The 23,384-nt window shown below is 44.3% G+C and overlaps 2 protein-coding genes and 4 non-coding genes across 10 annotated transcripts; 1 reads left to right on the top strand and 5 right to left on the bottom strand.

Annotated features, from left to right (window-relative positions):
• Positions 1-207: 207 nt before the first annotated feature.
• On the bottom strand, positions 208-8,505 carry RPL7A (ribosomal protein L7a). Of its 2 annotated transcripts, none has more exons than XM_054998228.1 (8): positions 8,423-8,505; positions 6,189-6,309; positions 3,968-4,117; positions 3,101-3,241; positions 2,653-2,732; positions 1,230-1,360; positions 626-695; positions 208-371 (listed from the first exon to the last, which is right to left on the bottom strand). In XM_054998228.1, the coding sequence occupies exons 1-8, from the start codon at positions 8,423-8,425 to the stop codon at positions 267-269; spliced, it is 801 nt and encodes a 266-aa protein (XP_054854203.1). In that variant the 5' UTR covers positions 8,426-8,505; the 3' UTR covers positions 208-266. The 2 variants fall into 2 exon arrangements, with proteins under 2 accessions (XP_054854203.1, XP_054854202.1); XM_054998227.1 differs by lacking the exon at positions 8,423-8,505 and adding an exon at positions 8,276-8,388.
• Positions 1,435-1,514, bottom strand: LOC129342749 (small nucleolar RNA SNORD36). Its single transcript, XR_008598242.1, has one exon. It is a non-coding gene; the product is annotated as a small nucleolar RNA SNORD36 (small nucleolar RNA).
• On the bottom strand, positions 2,919-2,995 carry LOC129342750 (small nucleolar RNA SNORD36). The gene has a single exon (XR_008598243.1). It is a non-coding gene; the product is annotated as a small nucleolar RNA SNORD36 (small nucleolar RNA).
• On the bottom strand, positions 3,316-3,388 carry LOC129342752 (small nucleolar RNA SNORD24). Its single transcript, XR_008598245.1, has one exon. It is a non-coding gene; the product is annotated as a small nucleolar RNA SNORD24 (small nucleolar RNA).
• Positions 4,195-4,269, bottom strand: LOC129342751 (small nucleolar RNA SNORD24). Its single transcript, XR_008598244.1, has one exon. It is a non-coding gene; the product is annotated as a small nucleolar RNA SNORD24 (small nucleolar RNA).
• A 751-nt stretch (positions 8,506-9,256) lies between the features above and the next one.
• Positions 9,257-18,745, top strand: MED22 (mediator complex subunit 22). 4 transcript variants are annotated; one of them, XM_054998151.1, is made up of 5 exons: positions 9,257-9,399; positions 10,777-10,921; positions 12,556-12,636; positions 13,263-13,471; positions 16,945-18,745. In XM_054998151.1, the coding sequence occupies exons 2-5, from the start codon at positions 10,799-10,801 to the stop codon at positions 17,135-17,137; spliced, it is 606 nt and encodes a 201-aa protein (XP_054854126.1). In that variant the 5' UTR covers positions 9,257-9,399; positions 10,777-10,798; the 3' UTR covers positions 17,138-18,745. The 4 variants fall into 4 exon arrangements, with proteins under 4 accessions (XP_054854126.1, XP_054854124.1, XP_054854127.1 ...); XM_054998149.1 differs by having other exon boundaries at positions 16,939-18,745; XM_054998150.1 differs by lacking the exon at positions 9,257-9,399 and adding an exon at positions 9,406-9,675 and having other exon boundaries at positions 16,939-18,745.
• Positions 18,746-23,384: the final 4,639 nt, after the last annotated feature.

The following is a 23,384-nucleotide window of genomic DNA, read 5'->3' as shown; positions in this document are numbered from 1 at the left end:
CAGTTCTCAGATTTTAAGCCTTGGCAGGACTTGCAGCATTTGCTCATCTCAAAGCAGAGCACCCTAAGACAGCAGAGCTTGCAACCCCAAGCCCAACAACCAACGTCCTCCCCAATCAAGAGTGTGTATAGTAACGCCATCCTTTCACAATGTACAATCAACTTCAGGGGTTGTAAGGGGAAAAAAGATTTCCTCTGTAAAACACACTCCATTCGTAAAACACTTTTATTTTTATGTACAGAAAGCTTGAGACAAATCTGATACATCTACCCAAGCTTAGTTGCCAATTCTTTAGCCTTTGCTTTTTCAAGCTTAGCAATGCGAGCCACTGACTTTGGCCCCAGGACGTTACCACCCCAGTGACGACGGATCTAGAAAGAATAAAAAAAAACTTATTTTAGATGCAGTCATACATCTAACCATCTCATATGCTTAGACTTCCTAAAACATTTATATATGTAACAGATGGACTTATAACCACCACACTCCTACATTTTTTGGTAGATAATCCAGTAATATATACACATGGGGGAGCACATTCAGTTTCTTGTATTTACCATAATTTTAACAAAGTGAGACTGTGGCCCAAGTTGCATCAATAAGCATGGGGAAAAGCTACATTTACCTCATCGTATCTCTCATTGTAGTTGGTCTTCACAGCTTCCACCAGTTTAGCCAGGGCTCCCTTGTCTTCCCTGTGGAAGAAAAACACAATTTGCAATGACTATTTCAAAGCAGGAACAGCACTTCCAAAGAAGCTACACACCAGAACTAGCCTAACGCCACCAAAACTGAGAGGGCAGTCGCCTTCACTTAAGGGCCTACTTAAACAGAACCACCATTCCTCGCCCAGCTTTCCAGTTCCAAAGAGGACTTAGAATTGATGGCATTCTTTCAGCTTTCTGAACAAAGCGGTGGCCATGGGTTCTTGTACTAGCCGAGTGGTGGCCATTTGGGGCCCTGTTCTCCCTCAGCCTTCCTAGGGCTTCTGGCATCCTGCTACATGTGTAATTCCAGAGGAGGAGCTGTGTTAGTCTGTTGCATCAAAATCAAACAGGAGTTCAGTTAGCCTTGAAGATGCCACTGGAGTCCTGTTTTATCATCAGACTGAATACCACAAATGTCACAAAAGATGGTCAGGCGCTTAGGAACCAAGTGCTCAGCTGGTACGTGACTGCTAATTCCCACTCCCAAATGGCTGCTTCTGGAGTCTTTAGCTGGTTACTTACGGATTAACCTGCGTGAAGGCAACACAGGTGCAGGTCTTTCGGTGAACCAGGCGGCCCAGCCTGGCCTTGCCCTTGATGATACAATATGGAACTCCCATTTTACGACACAAGGCAGGCAGGAAAACCACCAGCTTTAACAAAAGACAGGCAAGGCATTAGCATGGGGTCTTCATAACGAGCATGTCAAGGTCTTTTTGGGGTGGCCATTGCTCAGGGTTAAAAAGCTCGTATAATTTTGCTCTTCATAGGTGTTTTTCAGGTGAAGAAATTCAAACATCATTGCAATAGCCACCCTCTGCTTTAGAAGAACCAGAAAGGAGCAAACTTGACAGGAGAGCCAGGAAATTACAGGGCAGTTGGTGTATCGTCTGTTCCGGGTAAATCAGTAGAATCTGACGTTGCCGTAGCTTTTGCAAAGGGAAATCCTGTCTCATCAACCTTTTGGAATTCAGATGGCAAATGGACAGTTTTCTTAACGATGGAAGTAAGCAGTGGGTTCCCACACGCATCAGTTATATTAAATTGGTTTGTAAATTCTTAGTAACGGAGAATTGAAGAGAGTAGTGACCAAGTTTGCAGATGATACTAAATTATACAGGAGGCTGAAAACCAAAGTGGTCTGTGAAGAACTTCCAGTGATTGCAACCAACTGGGTGAGTGGGCAGCCACACAGCAGATAATATACGTTGTAGAGAAAAAAATTCCTAACATTAAACATGGCAATGGAGTCTGAACTGGTGGGTGAAATGAAAATCTCAACTCAGTATGCTACAATGGCAAACGGTGAACTTTATGCTAAGGATTAAAAATAAAATACACAATAATGTAATGGCCTTGTATGGATCTATGGTATAGGCACATCTGGAATGCTTCAAAAAGCTTTCATTGCTATTACTTTTTTAAAAAATACTGCAGAACTGGAAGAAAGTACAGACTATGGCAAACCAAGGCTGAAAGGCTGAAAACAACAGGGCTTTTGAGTTTAGAACAGAGAAAACTAAGAGGACATGTTAGAGGCTTATAAAATTATGATTGGGGTAGAAAGACTACAGAGAACTCTTTCTCTCTCTTCCAAAGTGTATAAAAATGGAGTGAAGAGTGAGTAGACGGAACTTTTTCTCCCATAACACTATAGATCAGAGGCACACAATGAACCGGATTGGGCAGTGATTCAGAACAGGCAAAGGATGGCCTGTAAGTCAACCCCTCCAAACGCTTCTGTGAAGAGCCTAGGAGGAAGTCGTCGTCTGAGGGATACAGGGGGAAGGATGGGGGATCCTCTCTGTGCTACATAAAGCGTTACATGCATATTGCGATAATCTGTATGTATTTTTTATTACAGCTCACTGCTCAAGTGCTATCACTTGGTAGCCAAGAACTCAACCTTTTAGGCAAAGGGCTCCAATTTCAGCAAGCTTCTTACCTCAACAGGGTCTACATCATGTGCAATCACCACCAACTGGGCTTTCTTGTTCTCCACCAGAGTTGTGACTGTGTTGACACCTGCAAAAAGGATCAGTTAACTGGGGTGCCTGCTACAGCAAATATATATATATATATATCATAGAGCAAACTCTCTATAGGAAGGTACAGTGAGCTGGCCCATAAATCTGAGTGGTACTAATGAATATCACCAAGTCATCAAGCCGATGCTGGGCATGGCAAGGAACAGGACAGAAACAACCAGCTAAAGCTCAGGGTTAAAAAGCTTGTACTTTTTCTCTTCAGTCTGCAATTCAGGTGAAGAAATTCATACATCACAGCAATAGCCTGTTGTTCAGCTACAAATACTCTTCCAGGGGAAGATGCATGCAGAAGACTGATCCCTCTTTTTGGTCACTCGAAGTATCATGCAGATTTTAGGAAGTTACCTGCTCTCAGCACTGGGGGCCTCTTGGTAGGGACATCTCCCTTTCCTGCAGCTTTCTGCTCTGCCCGAGCTAGCAGCCGCTGCTTCTTCTCTTGCTTGGTCTCAGGCCTGTACTTGTGGGCCAACTTCAGAAGCTGTGTGGCTATTAAGAAAGTCCAGATTCTGTTAAAGAAGAGTCAATGCCTTTCTGCCCCCCCCCCCCCGGAGAGATCTTTGTGCATCAGAGATCTTGGTGGTTGGGAGTCATCAAGAAAGCTCAGATAGCAAATATTTGCTAGCATCATCTGCACATAAAGGAAGAGCGCTTCTTTTTTGGGATGGCGCTTTACTGGGTGCCAGTTTCCCACCAAGCAGCGATCATCAGCATAAACTCTGGTCAATCATTTCTGCCCATGAGTCAAAGTTCTATGTCTCATTTTCTAAAACCACCCTTCGCTAGCTCATCTTTCAAAGGCACTGCTCATCCACACCAGTTATGTATACTTGGGTATTGACTGGAATTGTGCAAAGGAGCCTCCAGTAGCAATGTTAAGTTGCATCCCCCACAATGCTTGGCAAGTTGAACATGCCTTTATTAGTAACCCTTGTAGAAAATGCAAACAGCTCTCTGAAAGTTAAAAAAAACATACAGCATGGGAATATTGGTGCCTTAGCTGTCAACAGCATATGCATTAACCCCCAACCACTCCAAATTTCACCTTCTGCAGCCTTCTTGCCAGCTCTCAAGCCACTTTTCAATTGCGCTTAAAAATTGTAAGGCTGTCTTCTTGCCTACATACCCTCGTGAACATAACACCCAGAAATGTCCTCTCAAGAAACCCGAGAAACACCCTAGCTATGAGCCGGAAAGCTCTGAAATGTCATTTACCTGTCTGGCGATCTAGTGCCTGCGTGAACTGGTTAACTGCTGGGGGCACCTTAAGCCGTTTGTAGAGGATGGCTCTCTGGCGCTGAAGTCGGATGTAACGGGGCCATTTCACAAAGCGGGTCAGGTCCCGTTTAGGCTGGATATCCTGTCCTGAAAAGACACCATACAACTCAAACCACAACTGCCTGAGCCACACCAGGGCTATGCCCCAGGGGCAATAGGGCACAAGCATCAGCGATCTTGGTGGACAGTCTTGTCAGCAACATCACTCAGATAGCAAATATTCTTTTGCATCATTTGCTTGTGGTCCATCCATTCAACAGCTCTAGACTTGCTGGAATCTGAATATTTTGCAACAACAGATCTACCAGGTGCTTTCCTTGTCCCTTCCTCATCTGGGCCCCTTTCACATGATGTCCGGATGGGAAAGATGCCTAAAATTAAACTTATCTTTTTAAATTACCACCAATTTTCAAGTTGGAGAACTTAACTTACTGATATTTTCTGAAAAGATGTTTTGATAAGCATTACATCTTTTTAAAAAACAATTAAATGCAAGGAGAATCTCCCTGCAACTACTAGCCAGGAACATTCCCAGAAAACTGATGGTGTTGAACAGGAAATATGTACCCAACTTGGAATGGCCACTATTCTAACCAGCACAGTAAGCTGCTTGAGCTTTCCCACTACACAGTTCTGGAGATGATGTGCCACCTTCAGCCGAGATGGTTGAGTATAAATTGCATATATGCATTTTGCCTTTCAAATAAAACTGCTTGCCTCCTCAATAGTTTGAGATGATTTACATTTTAAAAGGGTAATGGTGAGTCTACCTAAATGGTTAACTTATCAGGACTTATTAGAATTCTCTCAAGGCCAAGTTAAAATTAAATCAAGAAAGGACTTAGCAGCGGAAGGGCATGCTTGCCAATGGTTTCCCTATATGCAAAGCTCAGAGAGAATCAAATTACACAAGAGTCATTATGACTCTGAGCAATCTAAAACTGAATTTGAAACTGCCCTTTGTACAAACAATGAACATGTTACTACTAAAATGTATAAACTTTTGTTGAGGTTTGAGACGAAGAAGAGCAAGTAAAAAACGTATGATTAAATGGGTAAAAAATGTGGACATGACATATTAATGGAGCAATGGGAAAATATGTGGACAAGGGAGTTGAAATTTACATTAAGCTCTAGTATTAAAGAAAATGTTTACAAAATGATGTATCATTGGTATATGACTCCTGAAAAATTGGCTAGAATGTATAAGGGTGTTTCAAATATATGTTGGAAACGAGCTAAACAAGGACATTTTTTCATATGTGGTGGACATGTAAGAAAGCAAAGAGTTTCTGGTTGCAGATACAATCATTAATTCAGAAGATTTTGAAGATTAAAATTCAGTTGAAACCAGACTTTTCTGTTGGGAATAATGGACAGCCAGTTGGAAAAAAACCCTGGAGCTTTTTAAAAAATACTTAATTATGGCAGCAAGAGTACTTTATGCACAAAAGTGGAAAACTCCAACATTGCCTACAGTGGAGGAATGGTGGACAAAAGTTTTGAAGTGTGCATCAATGGCAAAACTTACTTCATTGATTAGAGAAAGGACATTAGTTAACTTCTTGACTGAAAGGAAATCATTTATAGACTTTTAACATGAAATGGATAACAAGGATTTGATGACATCTGGATTTATGGATTAAGAAACATGAACAGAAAAAAGAGGGCTCTTATGATTAACTTAGGATAAGTGAGACTCTAGAAATGATACATATTTGTTGCGGAGACAATCGGAACTCAACTTGTAGTGTAATTTTAGGGTCTTTTTAAAAAAACTATAGTTTACTTGTTTATGTATTGTTAGTGTATCTTCTGTTTAGAATGTTGTTTTTTCTTATCCTCTATGTTTATTGTTATTGTTTATAGTTTAAATAAAGAAAATTCTAAGTAAAAAATAGTTTGAGTTGATTTATAAAAAAAATGAAACACGTAAAAAGCAGTATTAAAAGAAGGAAAATAGTAGCAAATCTCAACAACTAAGTTTTGCATTTTCCCCATTTCAGGTTAATATCTTCCCCTTGCTTAGAATGATAGGTTTGCAGTTGTTCATTACTAAAGAACATGCCAGTTATTATACGTCACTTGGTATAATTCATTTTTATCCTCCACATTCTCTTGTTCCTCTGCCTCCTATTCCCAAAGTTCACATGCTCACCGATGCCAAAGTTCTTGGGCCTCTTCTCAAAGAGAGGATTTACAACCTTCTTGGCCTCCTGCTTCTTGACTACAGCAGGGGCAGGGGCCACTTTCTTCCCCTTGGCCTTCTTTCCTTTGGGCTGTTGAGTTGAAAAACAACATAGTTAGGACATTTCTGCATTGAAAGATACACCTGCCTTAGAAAGGAAACACTTTACCCAGGCCTCAACAAGCCACCATTAAGCTGGGTCATGCACAAACCCTGCTCACACACACACACTTCACTCTCCTGGAGAGAATCAATCCCCATCAGAAATGAACCCTGACTAGCTATGATGCACAAATCACAGAGTTGGCCATACAGACCTTCTAGTCCAACCCCTGCCCAATGCAGGCATATGGAGAATTACGCTCTGACCCCACCCCCCACATACAGCTGTTTAATTCAGGTTTAGAATTGAAGCCCATGGATGGAAAATTAACTGCAGTTAACCTGCATTAAGTTATTGGCAAATGAAATTATTTTATAAGAACGGGGCATTGCTACAAACAAAAATGTCCAGAAATTCTGAAGCCATGAAAAACCATGAGGTGGCTGGGAAATACAGACAAATTGAGAAAAAATTAAATATATGCAGTATTCGAACCTGAACATCTTGCCACTTCAGCTGTGTAAAACACATAAAACTATAGGAGTAGAAAAGAGCAAGAGTCCTGTAGCAGCTATAAGACTAACAAAATTTGTGGTAGAGTATGAGCTTTTGTGAGTCACAGCTCACTTCTTAAGATATAAAACTGTACTATTACGGGATTTAGAAGTATACATGCCTATGTTTTCAACCAACAAATTGTAAATACCCCCAACAGGTGAGAGAAAGAGGTGCAAACTGTTGCACTTTGTTGTCTCTCTGAGCATATATTAATTTCGCTGTCTCTAAGGAAGAAGAAAATTTTGCACTGAACAGAAATAGTATTATACACTCTAAACAGGACTAGCTGTATATATGAACAAAACTAAAATTTTATAAAACATGAAATTTTCATTACAAACATGAACTGGGAACATTAGTGACATTTGAACAATGAGTGAGATGCACTAGGAAAAAATTAGAAAGTGCTTGAAAAAGGGGGGGTTTTTTTTGCAGACATCCACATCTCTAAAGCAAAGCAGGTTTGTGAAATTTCTGGCTTAACATCAATTCACACCAACATCCCTAAACAATACATGAAAAGAATCAGAAAGCTTTGCAATTCTCACAAGCTCCCCCTCCTCAAGGACTTTGAAGCTCAGTCTTCCTAAGCCACAATAACTTTGCTTTTAGCCTCCTTTTGAAGCAACGCATCAGCTCCCTTCAGCTGTGCAAGATCCGTCACACACTACTCTAGATGTCTACATGTTTCTCAACACAATAAATTTATTTTCTTAATAATACATGGAGGGGATCAAGACCTATCTATCTAAAGAACCTACTCCATCATGAAATTTATAGAGCCACCCACCAGCAGCCAAGGCAAAGTATTCTAAACTTCTTCAGTGTGGGATGGCCACTTTCTAACCAGGAGCAAAAAATAGTGAAGTACCCAAAAATTTCATCTCTTTCAGGGCTATTAATTAGAATTTTTTTAAGCAGCATCAAACTTTGGAACACAACAGCAAGGAAAAGGCGCCTCATCATCCAAAGCGAAACCCCACAGCTCTTCTGGTAAAAGCACCCTCTAGCAACCCTTACAACACAAGAAATGCAAAACTGAATTATTCAAAAAGGCTTTTGCATTGTAGGGAGGGGGTCTCGGATGAGCTAATGAGTTAGGGACCATAGACTTCACCACTCTGTCGCCTTATGTATTACCCACGTCCTTTAAATCTGCGCCCCTATTCTCTACCTGTGCTTCACGTCGTCTATTGTCAGCCCTAGAATTGCTTATGTTGTTCCAGCAACTACGCGAACCGGCTCCAAATGGATTCAGTCATCGCCCCTTCCTCTCCACCCACCCGCAACCCTCAGGGGCTTGGGAAGCATCGCCTTGAAACTGGTCCCGGCAAAGCGAAGGGCCCACTGAGAAGGAGAACCAATCCATCCCCCTTTGCCCCAACCGCAGCCGCACCATATTAACCGCGAAAGAGGCGCCAGGCCGCCCCGGGCCTCCGCCGCCAGCCGCGGTCCGGCCAGCGCCCCGTTCGGAGGGCGGATGGCGGCGGATTGAGGGCCTCCTCCACCCCCGCCATTACCCCCGCTCGCAGCTTCCCCTCACCATCTTGTCTCGCGGGAGGGAAAAGGAGGGGCGCGTGGTATGACGGGAAATATAAGCCAAGCGGCTCCAGCTCCCGCGAGACTCGCGCGAGAACTGGCAGGAGGAGGAGGAAGAGGAGGGCTTAGAGAGGGGGAGGTTCACTACTGCCCTCTACGTCCGGGCTTGATTGGATGACTCTTGGAGGGAGGGGGAGACGGATCTCTAGGGTTCGCGTGAATTTGCATTTGTAGCACACTTAAATATGGGGGGAATCGCATTTTTAATTAAATGCATTTTCCTCTAATATTTTGCCATGATTATGATGACTCTGTCCTGTTATAAAGAGCTTAAATTTTCTAATTTTTTAACAGTTAAAGGGTAACAAGACATGATCAGAACCAGTCTTCAGAGCAAGCCAGCTGTCAGGTTCTCAAATTCCAAGAAAAGACTGTGCACACTTACTAGTTATTTTCATCTCTATTCATTTCTAACAGCTTATGATATTTTTTTAATGCAGCCAATTATTGCCAACTTTTGTCATCAAAAATATTCTTCGCATTTTGGATTGCTGTCAGTTGGGTGATTGATAATAACTTCCACATCTTTAACATCCATTCTAATTTTCCGCTATTGTATTTAAAAAAAAAAAAAATCAGATTCACTCGCATTTGCCCCTCAGAAACCATAAAATTGGCGTTCCAAGTCAAACCGGAAACTGCGGCTGCGTCAGTCACTCCAGCCGTTCTAATTTTTCTGTGGTGGCGGAAGTAACGCGAAAGAGGAAGTTGTAAAGGCGCGGCGGACTTCTCGCGGATTGTGTCTTATATCACTTCCGGTATAAGGCAGCGGTTTAGTTAAGGCGAGGATTCCGGGAGAAGAGAGAGCGCAACCAATCGGCTGGCGGGAAGGCGGGAGCGGGCAAGAAAGAGCCAATTGGAGGAAGAGCTAGCCTCAGCGGTCGAGAGGATTGCGGTTCTGCGGGGAAAGGCTGGGCTGAGGTAAAATGGTAGGCCTCTTGCTCGAGGGAAGATCCCGCCCGGCTGGGCCTTCGACCCTGGCAAGGAGGCGCTTCCCGCTCCTAGGGCAGCGCGGCTGAGGCCTGTCGGGCGGCTTCTGGTCCTCGCGGCTAAGTGGCCTGTTCAAGCGAGCTGTGGCTGTGCAGTTGGGGGGGGGGGGTGCGCGCGCAGGTCGGCGGCTAGGTAGCGTTCTGGTCATGAGGTTGCCAACCTCCAGGTGGTAGTTGGAGATCTCCCGGAATTACAACTGATCTTCAGGTGACAGAGATTAATTGCCCTGGAGAAAACGGCTGCTTTGGAGGGTGGGCTCTATGGCATTATACTCCACTGAGGCCTCTCTCCTCCCCAAACCCTGCCTTCTCCAGGCTCCACCCCCCAAATCTCCAGGACTTTCCTAACCTACGCCTGGCAGCCCTAGAGAGCCCTGCAGAGTGGAAAGCCGGTGTGTCCAGATGCTGCCTTGGGGGGGGGGGTTGCTCCTGCTTTTCAACGATGGTGGTCTGCAGCAGCTGTTGGGGGTCCCCATGGATCGTTGCATCTACTTACAGTTTCATCTACACCCTAGAAAGAGCACTGGGCGTGCTGGTGGGAGACGGGCAGTGCAACCCTAAGTTGAATTGTGCCCTTCTTAGGCTTTCTGCTGGCTTCGAAAGACGTGGCCCTGTTTAGGATAGCATGGGTTGTCAGAAAGAGATGGTGCTGGATGCTATAGGCTCCCATTAATGGGAAGTTTTAAGGACTTGAGGATTTTCTATTTATTCTGCCAGAGGAGTAGCCTGCTGTTGTTTCAAGAGGGGCTGAGAAGTTGGCTGTCACTCCCACATCCTTGGTTTGCATATTTATTTATTATATTTATATTCCGCTCTCCCTGCAGAGCAGGCTTAGAGTGGATTACATCACAATATAAAAACAGGTAGCATAATAAAACCAGATTCAGTTTTATGAAATGCAGTGGCACTCACATTGTCTTTACTAAAAGCCATGGAGTGGGTGGTGAACTGACTGATGTTCTAGAAACTGAGGGGCAGTGTCCCTAGTTTGGGAGATGGAGCCAAGGAAAAACAAGGTAACAAAACTGCTCCATTTTACATTTTGGCTCAAGGCTGTTTGGGAGCTAACATTTTTCTGTGTGTGTGGTAATCTGGCTTGAGTCTCGGCGCAAAAGTAATAAAGTACATAAATCCTTCAAGATAGCAGATGACTATCTTTGCAACATGCAGATTTTGAAACTGGGCCATGCACATTTTGAACAAGGTTTGGTGAGTTCTGCATGGCATTTCTCAGAAATGTTGCATAAAGAGAACATAAGCCTTGATGGGTTTGTCTTCTTACACCTCGTTTCTTTTTTCTTGTTCCCAGTTAAAGCATCTCCTGTCCCATAATGTCCCAGCCACGTGTCCTGCCTCAGAGTAAGGAAACCCTCCTCCAGTCCTTCAATAAAAGACTGAAAGATGACGTCAAGTCCATCATGGATAACTTCACAGAAATCATCAAGACTGCAAAGGTGTGAATTTGGGAAGATACCCAGAAAGTTGCACAGAAGTTTTTCTTTGGTTCCTCTCTTTCACCTCCCAACCTTCCTCAGTTTTTGCAGACCTGACTGGAACCAATCTTTCCTAAAGCCCTGCTGTGACTCAAAAAGCAAGACTGTGGGTGTAGTGGTTAAGAGTGTCAGACTAGGATCTAGGAGACCCAGGTTCAAATCCCCACTCTGTCATGGAAGCTTGCTGGGTGATGCTAGGCCATCACTCAACCTACCACACAAGGTGGTTGTAAGGAGGAGAATGATGTAGGTAGCTTTGTGTTTATGTTATTTATAGTCTACCTTTCTCACTGAGACTCAAGGTGGGTGACACAGTGTAAGTCAATATGATCAACGATTGGTACATTCAACAAACAATAGAATATGGTATTGATTGTAGACATTTGAAAATAAGCATAGATGCGAAATACAGTTATGAAACACTGCTGGAAACAAAACATAAGGAATTTACATGAATATATTAAACAGCATGAAAACTCCCAGTAGGAGCATATATACACAAATAGATAGTAGTACTCAGTAATATAGTCTGCAGACCCTGTTCCTTCACCAAGACATCTGTTTGATCCATTTCTTATGGCACAGGCCTATCACCTGAGTAAAAAGCCCCCCTGAATGGTTTTGTTTTACATAGGAATGTGGGAGCTTTCTTAAGCTCTTCAGGCAGGCCATTCCATAAGGTAGGGATTGCTACAGAAAATATACATGTGTGAGCAGCTGTTGATTTTGCCCATTTGTAGGGTGATACCTACAGAAAGCTGTTCAGATGAGTGAAGCTGCTGGGGTGGAGCAAAGAGGGAGCAGCTTTCCTGCAGATATGAGCAGCCAAGACCATGAAGGGCTTTGTATGTGATAGCCAAAACCTTGAACTGAGCCTGGTAACTAGTGGGTAGCCAATGGAGTTTCCACCAAGTGAGAGTAATGTACATGTTCTTTTTAGCTTCTGGTAATAATTGAGCTGCAGCATTTTGTACCATGTGGAGTTTCCAAATTGACTTTGAGGGGAGACCTATGTAGAGTGCATTACAGTAGTTTTAATGTTACCATGGCATTAATCAGGTGGCCAGATTGGCTATGTCAAGGTAGGGGCCTTCTGCCAGGCTAGTCTGAGTTGGAATAGGGCTTTTTTTTTTGCTGCTGCATTTACTTGTTTCTCTAGCAGCAGTGTTGCAATCAGTATAACTCCTAGTCTCTTAACCAAATCAGCAAGGGTCAACTGAACCCAGTTGAAAGTAGGTGGGGTATACTTTACTTTAAAATAATACTGTTCATTTGGCCAACGGGCCTTGAGAAATGGCCACACTAAATACTACAACAAATAAATAACTCTAAAATGCCCTAACATTTACCACACTTAACATTCTATAAATGTAATTACTAGGCAAAACATTTGGCAACAGCCAGAGTAGCTCATAAACCCGCACCGTCCAAAAGTTTTTTAACTTTATCTGATATTGACAACCCCTCATTTATCATAAAAAACAGGAGTAATCCACATGTCCCATAGGTGGGGTATAAACTAAGTAAATAAAGAAGTACTTTTTAGACTTGGAAGTTCACAGGTTCTCTGGATGCTGTTTTCCATTTCCTTCCAGATCGAAGAAGAAACCCAGGTGTCTCGGGCAACCCAAGGCGAGCAAGACAACTATGAGATGCATGTTAGAGCAGCAAACATTGTGAGTCAAGTTGCCTGAGCCCCTGGAAGGAGATACTAGGTGGCAGGTCCTGTTATGTTTTGTCCTCAACCTGGTTTAGAGTGCCACCAAACCCATGTCTACTCATATGGATGCACTTGGGGCTCTGTTGATCCTCCCTCCTCCCTGCTCTATTTGCTGAGGCGAGTGGGATTCTGTCCTGCAGCCAATGGAGAAGGAGAGAGTGCAGCAGGACCCAGGTAGGCAGAAGGGGCACAGAATTGAGAAGGGCACCTTCTACACCAGTACCCTTAGAGGCAGGTGCAGAGGGCTTGCTAAAGGAGTGGTACTGCCCTCTGCAGGTCCTAGGAGGGAGCGGTCCGGAAGGGCTCTCCACAGGCAAAAGATTTCATTCTCTCCCTCTGAGCCTTCAGTGGCTATCTCTTTTGCCAGCACTGGCAGAGTTGGGGGAGGTGGGCAAACAAGCTCAAGGCAAGGGATGTTATTGTAGAAAATTCCTCTAGGGCCATCTACACCTGTGGCTCTTGGAAAACCATGCAAGCAAAATGTTCCTTGCCTTCAGCCACTCATAATTTAAAAATATACACATTCTATTGTCTTTGGAACAATGCAGCTATCTTAGTTCAATTTCTGACTGTTCCGGGCAGGTCCGAGCTGGGGAGTCCCTCATGAAGCTCGTCTCGGACCTGAAACAGTTCCTTATCCTCAATGACTTCCCCTCGGTCAATGAAGCAATCAACCAGCGGAACCAACAGTTGCGGGGCCTGCAGGAGGAGTGCGACAAGAAGCTGATCGCGCTGCGGGACGAGATCTCCATTGACCTTTATGAGCTGGAGGAAGAATATTACTCTTCCAGGTACAAGTAAAGCCAGGGGTGACCCGGGCTTGCCACGCCTCGGCCGGTCTCCTACCCTCAGGTTACAGCTGTCCTGGTAGAGTTCCTGAAGAGCCAGTGCTGAGGCAACTGAACCTGCTTCTGGAGGGTTCTGGTCCCAGCACAACTGGATTCTCACTTTCTGCTTGCCGTTCAGCGCCTCCACTTAGGTGGCAATCATCCCATGAACATCGGCGCTTGCTCTGTGGAGATGCAAGGTCAGAGCATCTCCCCCGGTGGCATCTCCAGGTTTTGCCAGCCAAATAGCTTGGATGTGGGAAGGCAGAAGAATTCTAAATATCACTGGCCCTATTGCTTCTGCCTCCAAACTTACCCTGTTAGTTCTCTTTGAGATGTTTGGGGGGGGGGGGAGGTTCTTCCTTTCATAGCCAGAAGAGAGACACTTAATATGATGTAGAATCGCAAGAAGCCTTCTAAAATCATTTTACCAACAATGCCAGCTTCCAAAATGGCGTAGTACAAGTGAACGACTTCTCTGCACTTTGATGTTGCATTGTAGCATGGACATTTTTATTCTGTGTATAATTGTGTTTTTTTTAAAAAGCAAAAACCATTTTTGAGCTGGTGAGGAACTGGAGATTAAGATGCTTTAAAAGAGTTACAAGTTGACAAGATGCCTCATTCAAATGGGATCTCTGCAGTCGGTCTGCCTTGCAGGTGCATCAACAAAAGCTGCTTGACTTCAGGGAGTTTATCTTTCTTTTTGCTAGGGAGCCTATCCACAGGCTAGTCATGTGTAAAACCAAGAAGTTCCTGAAAGAGCAGTCAGCTCTCTTCTAATTGACAAATGCCTGGTTGGTTCCTTGTTGCCAGAGACCAACATGGTGGCAGCTGCTGTCATGAACAGGGGAGCCTGGCTGGCCAAATGCTTTTGCCTCTAAGGTTTCAGTTGACTTCTCCATCTCAGGGGACAGCCAAAGTTTTTCTTATCTGTTCATAGATAAAATTGAACTTCTAGAGCTTTCTATGATCTGCCTTGTATGCTTTTTTAACTAATTAGGCAGCCAAGGTTTTGGATTTTTTTTCTCCTTCGTGTTATAAATGATGCTTGAGAATAGAGCATTTGAGTGGTTTAGACTTCACGAGGCTTTCGTAATCTGCCAGGTGTTCCATCTCCTGCCCCTTCTCCAAACAGAACTAGTTTCAAAGCTTTTCCTTTGGGCTAGGTCAATTCTGCTCATGTCATAATCTTTATAACATTAGTCTGAGAAAATGGATAGACTTTTGTCCTCTTGCATGACGCCTAATGAGGCTGTCAGTCAATTCAGATCTTGCAAAAGGAAGTGTTTCTTCACATGATGTGTTAAGTCTCTCTCTTATGGAATTCACGACGACTATAAGATGCGGTGATGGCCATTGACTAAAATGGCTCTTTGAAAAAGAAGATGTATTCATGGCAACTTAGAACTGTTTGAGAGTAATGGTACCTAAATGGGCCTCCATGTTCAGCAGCAGTGTACCTGCAGAGATCATGAGCTAAGGAAGAACAGCAGAGGGTGGTAACTACCTTCAGGCTTAGCTTCTTGATTTTACCGAGGCTGGCCACTCTGGGAGGCAGACTGTTGGACAAGAAGAGGTCTTGGTCCAATCCATTGAGCCTCCTCTGTACCCTTTATACCAGAGATCTTCCCTGCACTCTGCAGCACAGCCTCTTCTCTGTGGGCCCTTCGGTTTAGCGTGGATTGCCTTTTCCCTCCTGTGCTCTTCTGGCTTCAAGTTTAAAACGACATTTTGTGGGAGGTGCACCAAAGAAATAAATTCTTGCCTGCTATGCCCAAGCCAAGCCACAGAGCTGGATGGAAGTGCGAGCTCCTGCAGCCAGTTGATGGGAAGAGACTGCAGCAGGCAGAGTCCTGCTCCATTGACCAGGCCAGAGAGGGAGGTCAGGCTTCTGGTATTAGAGCCAGGGGAAGCCAGAGGCCCTGTACTGCCCTGTGATTGGGGGGCGGGGGAGATTGCATGCTGCTGTCCCCTTTCGTTGTTGGAGCCCAGTTGTTCTCACTGTCCCACTTCCCTCGCTGAGTTGAGGTTGCTGCCTCAGATCCCCAGGCCCCCAGTGCCTAGAATTACATGCTACATCTCAAACTCCAGATTTCAAGCGTAATTTTTTTCTGTGTGGCCTTCCATGGTGGCTAGAGTAGTGGACTTCCAGTGTAGATGAGTTAAGATATTATGCAATATTTTAAATATTTTACCTTTAAGCATTGAGTTATGATTTTATATTTATGCATACGTATAGCTAATATATACACAGCATCTATTTATACCTAAAATCTCCGCAAGCTTTATTATCTTTATTATAAATAAAATAGCTGTGAGGAAAACCACCTGTGGCAGTCCTGGACTGGCTTCATTTTATTTTGCTTCAAAAAGCAGCCCACCACTTGGGCAAGCAGCTCCTTTTCTCTCCTTCCCGTGCACAGCTTACTTCTCTGCCTGTTTTTGTTTCTCAGACTTTAAGAATTTCCTCTGCTTCCTTTTGCTGCTTCAGAGCGGGGCTCGTACATGGGAGAGGGACCAAGAGACAGTCCCAGACATTCAGCCAGCCTTTTGAAAACTGCTGTCAGCTCATGGAGGGGTGGGGGGAATGCGCAAGCTTGACCTTGTGTATATGTACATGCACACACAGGTATATTGCCCAGTGTGCTGATACAGCATGCCCACTTTCTTCTCTGCCCACGCTGAGATCTGTATGGATATTCACTATATCCGTGTTATCCTCACCTTCCCTGAAACACCTGTCAGTGTGAAAGCCTGAACATTAGTCTTTGGCTGCTGAAGGAATATCAGTATCTCTGTGGATCAGCAAAGGGAGGCCAAGGCCAGTTCCCCTGTGGGCATCCCATGCGGGGGGTGGGTGGGTGGGTGTTGTCATTCCACTGGACCTGGACCAGCCTGAGCCCATCCCTTCCTCACATCTACCCTCCAGGAAAATTAGTTCCTGATCAAGTAGCTTCTTTGGTCAAAAACAAGCTAAAGATGAATTATAAATAAAACACTTGAAGAAATGAGATTCCTATTATTTTCTTCAAGGTTCTCTATTTAATTACCAAAGACACTGCCCCACATGCTTCGAGGTCTGTATTATTTTTGTTCAACTCGGTGGATTTCTGATTCTTCCCTTACGACAAGATTTTCAGAGATCTTACCTTTTCTGGACAAATAAACTGTCACTCAACGCACACTCAACTCAATTCTGTTTAGCCAGGCAGAATATTTCAAACTACCCCATCGCCATATCTGTTTGAAGATAAGCTGCTAAGTTTCAGAGAACAGGCAGGGGAGGACCTTATTGTTGCATGCCACATTTTGTTATTTTCTTAACACTTGCTTCTCTTGCTTTTCTCCCTCTTTTCTCCCTCCCCCTTTTCTTCCTCTGATGCTACATTCTGGTATAATCTCCTTAATGCCTCTCTTGTTCTGGGAAGCTACAGCCTGTGTGATGCCAACGATCTTCCACTGTGCGAAGCGTACTGGAGACAAGAACCTGTGGGGTCTTCCCCAGAAGGCCTTCCAATGCCTCTGGCAGCTGCAGTGATGGAGCAGAGCATTCCAGCCCCCCAAGGACCCACCCCCTCGCACTCTCACGTCAATGGGCATGGAGCAGGCCCCACGGAGCATGCCTGAAGGGGACCCCTCTGCACTGCAGTGTGGTAGCATTTTTATGCTTGAAGATCTCAGCTCTTGTATTGAGCCCAGCAGCTTCTGGCTGTTATAAAGTCTGATATATTTGCAAGAGTCCATTCTTAGCTGCATCTTGAGAAACGGCGAAGGAAATATTAAGGGAGGGTAGCTAGCTAGAGGAAGAGGAGCCAGTATTTTTTATAGGGATCTGGCCTCGTTTGTGGCAAAACATTTGGGTTTGAACCAGTTAGTGAGTTGTGTGAGGGCTTAAGATGGAGTGGTTGGGAATATTTTTCTTTGATAGAATTCCTCTTTAAAAACAGACGTGTGTATAGCATGATGCTTCTATTATCTCAATAGGAATTTTGGAGCAGGATTTTTATGTTTACGCATTTAATTCCTGGATCCTAAAGGAATCAAGCTGGGTGGACATCTGTTTCTTACCTGTTCATTGTTGACCATCTGGATTTTGGTGTTAACTGTCTTTTGTAGGGGCAGGACAGAAGGAACCACCTCCTGCCCCCTCCCCCCAGCAGATAAAGCCTTTTGCATCACCACCAGCCTTGGGCCAGGAAGGTTCTGCCTTTTAAGTTTCTGTACATTCGTCTGGCTTTCAAAGGCATGGGGCAGTAAACAAAAACAGATGCCCTACTTTCCACTTGGTCCCTTAGCCGGGTTGCCACCTTTTAACATTTTTTCTTTTGTCCCTGTGTCTTTAGAGTAGCTAGGCACACAGAAAAGGGGGTGAAGCTTTCTTATCATGGAGACAAAATGAGGAAGAAAGCTCCACCTGCATTTTTCTGTTAACACCGGAACAGGGACAGGAAAAAGGGTGGCAACCAAGGAAAAGGTGCTCATATCCATTATTCCATGGTGCTCAGCCCGAAATACTTGGGTGATTCATTTTCAGTGTTCTTTCTCCAGATCAGCCATATAAGCTAATACTTTGGTGTCAACTCTGTCCTGTGCATGCTTAATGCACATTTTAAACCCACCCACCCATCCCTCTTCAATTCCAGGTGCTGCCCCGGCTTTTCCTTGAAACTTGTGAAAGAAAGACAGGGAAGCACTCAGTGTTCTCTTTTTCCTCTTGAGCTTAGTAGGTGCCTGCAGTTGCAATCCTGAGAACACACTCATGGGATTAGGCCCCATTGACTTACATGCTTAGTGGACCTGCTTAGGATATGGCCTTGTGTCCTGTGAGATCTGCAAGCAGAGCTTGCGGAGCAGGGCTTCTCTTCCTCTCCCTTCCCTATTCATGAATGTGGTGGGTGGGTTTCAATGGGAAGGGGACTAGCAGAACCCCTCCCCTTCCAACAATGGACATGCTTGTCTGCTGTTGAAAACCAGCAGGTTTTAGCATACACATACCTGCTTCTGTGCATTAACAGCAGGATAACATTGCAGACATTGAGCAGTGGAAGCCTTTCTCCCTCTGCTCTATGCTGGCAGCAGTTCTACCATGTTAATATCTATGCATTATCCTGCTATTAGAGCAAGGCCAATAAAAAAAAAACTGGCAACTTTGGCCACAAATATTTCAGTGTTCTGTAGTCTGTGTTTCTTGTGTTGGAGGAAATGTTCTTTCAAATTGTAAATAGATGGGTTGAATAAAGCCAATTACATTTTATATTGTTAAAATAGTATGTATGTGGCTGTTTTGTTCAGCAGGAAATGCACATATTGCATAGGGACAAGACAGCTCATGCTAAGCCATTCGACCTTTTTCATTTCAAAGGGGAAAATAAACCCCACTTTTATTTGTTTAATAATAAAAACATTTCCACCCTGTAAGGGTCTGCAGTGTGCCTTACATGCATAATTAACAGAATTTATCACAGTATTGAAATGAGAGAGCAGCAGCATAAAAACCTAGACAATAGATGGAATGAAGTATTAAGTGACCAGACATTCAAGCACCATAAGCTGGTAATGCTTGCTGCCTTACATCATACATTCTTTCTGTGTCCTGAACAGTTCTTAGTTTGGTCTGGATGGGCATGAGCCTTCGTGATGGTTGTGCTTGAGTGTCTCTCTCCTTTCAATTAAAGATGGAAGGTTTTATCTGTTTAGTTTTGCTGTCTGTTCACAGGCCCCTCCTCTTACTGAGACTTGTTTCCTTCTTGGTGACTGGGATTCCTGTCTGCTGGTTAGTATACCAGTTACTATGAAGGAACAAATCCTCAGCTAGTGGAGGGGTCTGAGGTCAGGCATCATGTTTTCATCTTCAGTCATAGTGTGGCCCAAAAAAGGGAGATGTGGCTCAGAATCACAGTATCACGGAGTTGGAAGGGGCCATACAGACCTTCTAGTCCAACCCTCTGCACAATGCAGGATGAGCCTAAAGCATCTCTGACGAATATTCATCCAGCCTCTTCTGAGCCAGTTTGGTGTAGTGGTTAAGAGTGTGGGACTCTAATCTGGAGAGCTGGGTTTGATTCCCCACTCCTCCACTTGAAGCCGGCTGGGTGACCTTGGGCTAGTCACAGTTCTCTGGAGCTCTCTCAGCCCCACCCACCTCACAGGGTGTTTTGTTGTGGGGATAATAATGGCATACTTTGTAAACCACTCAGAGTGGCCATTAAGTTGTCCTGAAGGGTGGTATATAAATCAAATGTTATTGTATAAATCGAATGTTATTCTTGAAAACTGCCAGTGAAGGGGAGCTCACCACCTCCTTAGGCAGTTGATTCCACCTCTGAACTACTCTGACCCTGAAAAAGTTTTTCCTAATATCCAGCCAGTACCTTTCTGCATGTAATTTAAGCCCGTTGCTTTGGGTCCTATCCTCTGCTGCCAACTGGAATACCTCCTTGCCCTACTATCTTCTTGGGTGTTTGCCACTCCTCCCATTTTGGTATCATCAACAAATTTAAATGAGTAGCCTGTTTACCCCTTCATCCAGATCATTGATAAAAATATTGAAAAGTACCGGGCCCAAAACCAAGCCCTGCAGCACCCCACTGGACACCTCCCTCCAATCTGATGAAACGCCATTGACCACCACTCTTTGGGTGTGGTCCTTTAACCAGTTCCGTTTGCACCGAACTGTCCTATAGTCCAGTCCGCAGTACCCATTAGAATGTCATGGGGAGCCTTATCAAAAGCTTTGCTGAAATCCCGGTAAATCACGTCGACAGAGTTCCCACAATCCAGTAAGCTCATCACTCGATCAAAGAGGAAACCAGGTTGGTCTGACAAGATCTGTTGGGGACAAAACCATGTTGACTTCCCTGGATCACTAAGTGGTCCTTCAGATGCTTACAGATGGATCCCTTTAAACTCTGCTCAATATCTTCCCAGCAACAGAAGTCAGACTGACTGGCCTGTAGTTTCCTGGGTCATCCTTCCCTTTCTTAAAGATTGGGATAACATTCGCTCTTCTCCATTCTTGTGGCACATCCCCAAGCCTCCAGGCGGCTTTGAAGATGATGCACAGAGGCTTTGCAAGTTCTCTAGAAAGTTCTTTGAGAACTTTTGGATGCACACCATCCTGCCCATGAGATTTGTATTCGTCAGTGCAGCCAGGTGTCTCTCCACAACCTCTCTGTCAATAACTAGCCACCCAGGTGTCCTGTCATGTCTTCTACCATCTCTAGATGGGCTTGAGTTCTTCAAGGAGAAAACAGAGGCATAAAAGTCATTAAGCCTGTCTGCTTTTTCTCTGTCCTCCATCAGAGTTTCTCCTACTCCCAACAATGGCCCAATTGTCCCTTTTACCTTGTGTTTGCTTCTCACATATCTGTAGAAGTTTTTCTTATTGTAGCGAGCCCCCCTGGCCAGACCCAGCTCATACTGAGCTTTGGCTTCTCTGATGGCAGATCTGCAGTACCTAATAACCCTCATATATTTCTCTTTAGAGGTCTGTCCTCTCCATTTCCTGAACATTTCCTTTTTCTCCCTTAGCTTATTCTGGAGCTCTCTGTTCATCTACACCGGATTCTTGGAGCCCTTACCATGTTTCCATCTTGCTGGAATAGTGAGGGCTTGAGCTGGCAAAAGCTCATGTTTTAGAAGAGTGCACCCTTCACTCACTCCCTTTCAGCACATTCTCCCACGGAATGACTCTCATCAAGCCTCTGAGTTCATTGAAGTCGGCCCTACAAAAATCTAACCTACAAGTCTGGCTATGAACTTCCTTGACCCCCCACAGCAACTGGAATTCAAGGAGGACATGGTCACTTCCCCTGAAAATGCATTTATGTCTCCATGCCTACCAAGAAAATAGGTGCCAAAACAGTTTGCTCTTGGGGACACCTTAAATTACATCCACAATTTTGGATGCCTTTTGTAAGGAAACCTGACCTGGACCTTTTTCTGCTCAGTCCAAGGCAAAGATTCTCAGATGTTGAACCTTCAGTCAGCCAGTATTCATTAGTTGTCTAGGGGAAAAAACATTTTCTTCAGTCTGTGTGTTATCCCTTGAAGTTTGTCTTGTTTAGTGTCTTGCTTCCTCAAAAAGGTTTCATCCCTGGAAACCTCTACTCTGCTTTGTGATGCTATTTCTGAGCCAAATTTTGCTGGGAGTCTTTTCCTGAAGTAGCCAGCACAGCAGATCTTTAATGGGGAAAGGACAGGCTTCATTCTGTAAACTGGCAAACTTTTGGCCTAAGAATAGAGATTTAAGCCCCCAGACAAATGCTCCAAAAAGTAAAGGGTTTAGTAAATGACACAATGTAACATTTATAGCTTAAACCTTGCAACTTGTGATAAGGAGATTTGGTAACACTTGCCATGGATATTCATCCAACAGGTGAACTGTGACAAACTAATTATGCAAACACGTTAACAATAAATATCGTTTAGCAAATATTCTTATATCAAAATATGTTGTAAAGTCTTTGTAAAGTGCATAAGTATACAATTACTAAGTTCTCAAGTATTCAAGGTTGCACAGTCAATACTTTCAGCTCAATTAGCGTTAAACTGCGGTCCCACCAAAAACAGAAGACATAACAGACATAACAGTTTAACCAGTTTACAGGTGGGTCACATGCCACAATCTTGCTTCTAAGCAGTACAGACTAGCTTGTCCAAGTTCAACACAAACGTCTTTTTAGTGTAGAAATAGTGCAACTGAAAGCAAAGGGCTTCTAACTGAAGCAATTGCTAAAAAAAAGGTGGCTTCGTTGTCCCGACACGGGGCCAGCTTGCCCGTCTGTTCAGACAGACTTTCCTCAAGGGTTACAGCCACTTAAATAAATATATACAATATTAAATGTCACTATTACAACCAATTTGCATTTTATAAGAATGGCAAGTAAAACAAATACAGCCAACAATTCATGCTGTATATATTGTATCGTCAATCTCATTCTCCCAGCAGGCAACAAAGGTGCCAGAACACAAATTTCCTTTAATCATGAAGGCACGTCCCCTACCCCCAAAAAGGCTTACAGTTTGATTACACAGAATCACAGAGCAGGGCTGAGGCCCTTGCCTGGACGTGCCCCTCCTGGATCCCTGACCAAGGAGACTTTTTTACTTGGCTGCAACACCTCCTCCTTCCATTCCAGCCCCATTACTCTCACTCAAGTTATGCAGGGAATACTCTCTGTATGTGCTCAGAGGGTCTCTTCTCGAAGTCCTGGTACAACAATCCTAAAAAAAAGTCCCAAGAGTGGAGCAGCTTCCTGGCTTTTATTTTTTAATTTTACTTCATTTATATGCCACCTTTCACCCCAAAGGGTGCCTTCCACTATTCTCCTTAGGCATGACCGGGAGATCGGCTTCCTAAACGCGCGCTCCTGGTTGCACAGCTCTCCTGCGTTCACCCACCCACCCCCCCACCCACCCAGAGAACGCCAATTTAGGCATTTTCTTGCACGCGGGTTTATTTGATTGTTTTCTTGCGGTTGATCCGACTGCTATTATTATCTGTTTCAGCCTCTGACCGCTGCTTTGAGAGCTGCAATGGGAAATGGTATAAAAATAACTAACTGCAGTCATGTTAGACCGCCCTTCCCTGGATAGCCCAGGCGAGTCGGATCTCATCAGATCTTAGAAGCAAGCAGGGTTGGCCTTGCTTAGGAATTGGATGGGAGACTCTAACGAAGACCTTCAGAGGCAGGCAATGGCAAACCAGGAAAACCCCACCGGGGGTTGCCCTAAGTCAGCTGTGTCTTGACGGCACTCTCCACCACGTGTGAGGATTCCCAGGGAGCCAAAAATTGCAGTTGCTTCGGAAAGCGACCGCCCGATCGCTGCCGGGGCCGAGTCGACAGGGAGTCCTCTTGCCGCTCTGGGCGCA

This window comes from Eublepharis macularius, chromosome 14, assembly GCF_028583425.1.
Source record: "Eublepharis macularius isolate TG4126 chromosome 14, MPM_Emac_v1.0, whole genome shotgun sequence".
Classification (NCBI taxonomy): Eukaryota; Metazoa; Chordata; class Lepidosauria; order Squamata; family Eublepharidae; genus Eublepharis; species Eublepharis macularius.
This window is presented reverse-complemented; position numbering and strand designations above follow the sequence as displayed.